The 2288-nt window shown below is 67.4% G+C and overlaps 1 protein-coding gene across 1 annotated transcript; it reads left to right on the top strand.

Moving 5' to 3' along the window:
* Window positions 1-2055, top strand: MNEG_12233 (PP1/PP2A phosphatases pleiotropic regulator PRL1; the record flags this gene model as incomplete). The annotated part of the gene is made up of 6 exons (XM_014039296.1): window positions 1-116; window positions 324-348; window positions 669-865; window positions 1034-1409; window positions 1670-1732; window positions 2008-2055. The coding sequence occupies 6 exons, from the start codon at window positions 1-3 to the stop codon at window positions 2053-2055; spliced, it is 825 nt and encodes a 274-aa protein (XP_013894750.1).
* Between the last annotated feature and the right edge of the window lie 233 nt (window positions 2056-2288).

A 2288-nucleotide genomic window follows, 5' to 3' on the forward strand; every position in this document is an offset into this window, starting at 1 on the left:
ATGGCGGACGTGGTGCAGGGGCAGACGGTAAAGCAGCTGCAGCTGGCGTCTGTGAAGCGGACGCTGGAGATGTTTGCGAGCAACCACGGGCAGCCCATCCCTCTGGATGAGGAGAGGTGAGCGGGGCTTTCTCCCAGGGCCACCATGCCGACTGCCTAACCCTGTGACGTGCGGTCGTGGGGCGCCGTGCACGCTGTTTTGTGCGGCTTGCGGGGCGTGTGCGGCTTGCCGGTTTCATGATTTCAGGCCCCACGCTGTGCCGCAACCCACATTCTGACTACCTGCTGCTGCTGCTACCGCCGCCGCTGCTGCTGCAATTGCAGCCAACGCATCAAGCTCGCCTGCAAGGTGGGCGTAGGCATGGCGGCCGAGCACGGCTAGCCGCCGCGGCAGGCGCTGAACCGGTGCCGCTGACACGCCATGTGGCGCTCGTGCGCCGGTACTGCCAAACTGCCGTCCGCATGACGTGCCAGCACGACATGTGGCTGGAAGGCCGCCACGGAGATGATGCCAATGCGTCATGTCCCCACCAAGGCGCCACTCTCTGGCGCGCTCACCGCGCGAGACTAGCCAAACATCTCGCCACCACCATTCACCCCTGCACGGCGCCGCGACCCGTTTACCTGGGCCAAGCCCACCCTGCTTGCCCCCCAAATTCCCATGCCCAGATCAAGGACGAGTATGCATCAGCGCAGCACCTGTCGGCACCCACCCCAGGCTCGGCGCCGGCCCCGGTTTCAGGCGCCGTGTCGGCGAGCGCACGCACGGCAGGGCCGGCGGCTGCAGCGAACGAGCAGGACGCGCCAGTGGTCGAGTCTCGCACGGCCACGGCGCGGCTCATAGAGAGCATCCCCGTCAAGGACAGGTGCAGCTGCTGGGGATTGCTTGGGCCGTGATAATGCCAGGGGTGTGGCCGCACTGCTTGGGCGCTTCGGCAGCGGGAGTGGGTTGCCCGGGGCTCCAGGTGAGCCGGCAGCAGCGCGCTCGCGTGACGCCCCCCCCCCCCGCACTGCCCGCGCGGATCGCACGGCAGGCGGCAGGCGGCGGCCGAGGCGGGCGGCGGTGCTGGCTCGGGCGGCGCGCTCATCCCCTACGCCGCGCAGGGCGGCCCCGGTGCGGGCGGCACACCCGGCCCGTCCTCCCAGCGCGCCATCATGGAGGTCATCCGCGACAAGGGCCACAGCAGCGCCGCCGTCAGCCGCCGCCTGGGCAGCAAGTGGCCGCGGCCCGCGTGGCATGCGCCGTGGCGGCTGTACCGCGTGATCTCTGGCCACCTGGGCTGGGTGCGGTCTGTTGCGTTTGACCCCAGCAACGAGTGGTTTGCCACAGGCAGCAGCGACCGCACCATCAAGCTGTGGGACCTGGCCAGTGGGCAGCTCAAGCTCACGCTCACGGGCCACATAGAGCAGGTGCGAGCTGTGGTTGTTGGCACTTGTGTTTTTGTTGTGTGCACATGTGTGAGTGCAAGGGCAAGCGGAAGTAGTCTTGATGGGGCCGTGGAGGACTGTGGGGAGGTGAGGGTCAAACCTGGAAGGCGCGCTCATGAAAGGGCCGTGATAGGTGCGGGCTAACGGCTGTTCCTCTGGCCGGAAGCGGCGCTGCTCAGCCCCCCACAACCCTACCCTGGCGCACCCAATCAATCGCCCCCTTCCCCCCCTTCCCCCTGAAGGTGACGGGCCTGGCTGTGAGTTCGCGCCACCCCTACATGTTCTCAGCCGGCCTGGACAAACAGGTGGGGCCCAGGGGGCGCACCGCAGCCCCTCCCCTAGCGTGTGGGGGTGTGCAGGGTGCTGCGGGTGCGCAGGGGGAGGATGAGTGCATGGGGTGTGTTGTGAGTGGCCGTTGTTTAGGTTGGACAATCAGGCTGAGGGCTGGGCCAGGAAATGCGTGTGGGGCAATGTGGTCGTGTTGCTCGCCTGTCATTGCAGCGGCTCGATCGCAGTGCTCGCCGTAGGCCTTTGCTGTGCATGGTCAGCGCGGTGCTGCTTTCCCTGTCCCGCTCTTCAGGTCAAGTGTTGGGACCTGGAGCACAACAAGGTGCGCACGTGCGTGTGATTTTGTGTGTGGGGGAGGTGGGGAGGGTTGGCAGAGTCAAGGGGGGCATCAGGTAGGTGTGCATGATGGCGGTCGGGGCGCCAATACGCACCACTCTGCCTCAGCAGAGTGTGAGGGTCGTGTCTCATGGGATGCGGTGGTCGGCCGTATGCCGCTCCCGGGCACAGGGGCCAATAGGCACAGCCCCACAAGCGCCGCTCGCCCTACACCCCTCCTCCACCACCCCCCTCCCG

Source organism: Monoraphidium neglectum, assembly GCF_000611645.1.
Source record: "Monoraphidium neglectum strain SAG 48.87 unplaced genomic scaffold scaffold03135, whole genome shotgun sequence".
NCBI lineage: Eukaryota > Viridiplantae > Chlorophyta > Chlorophyceae > Sphaeropleales > Selenastraceae > Monoraphidium > Monoraphidium neglectum.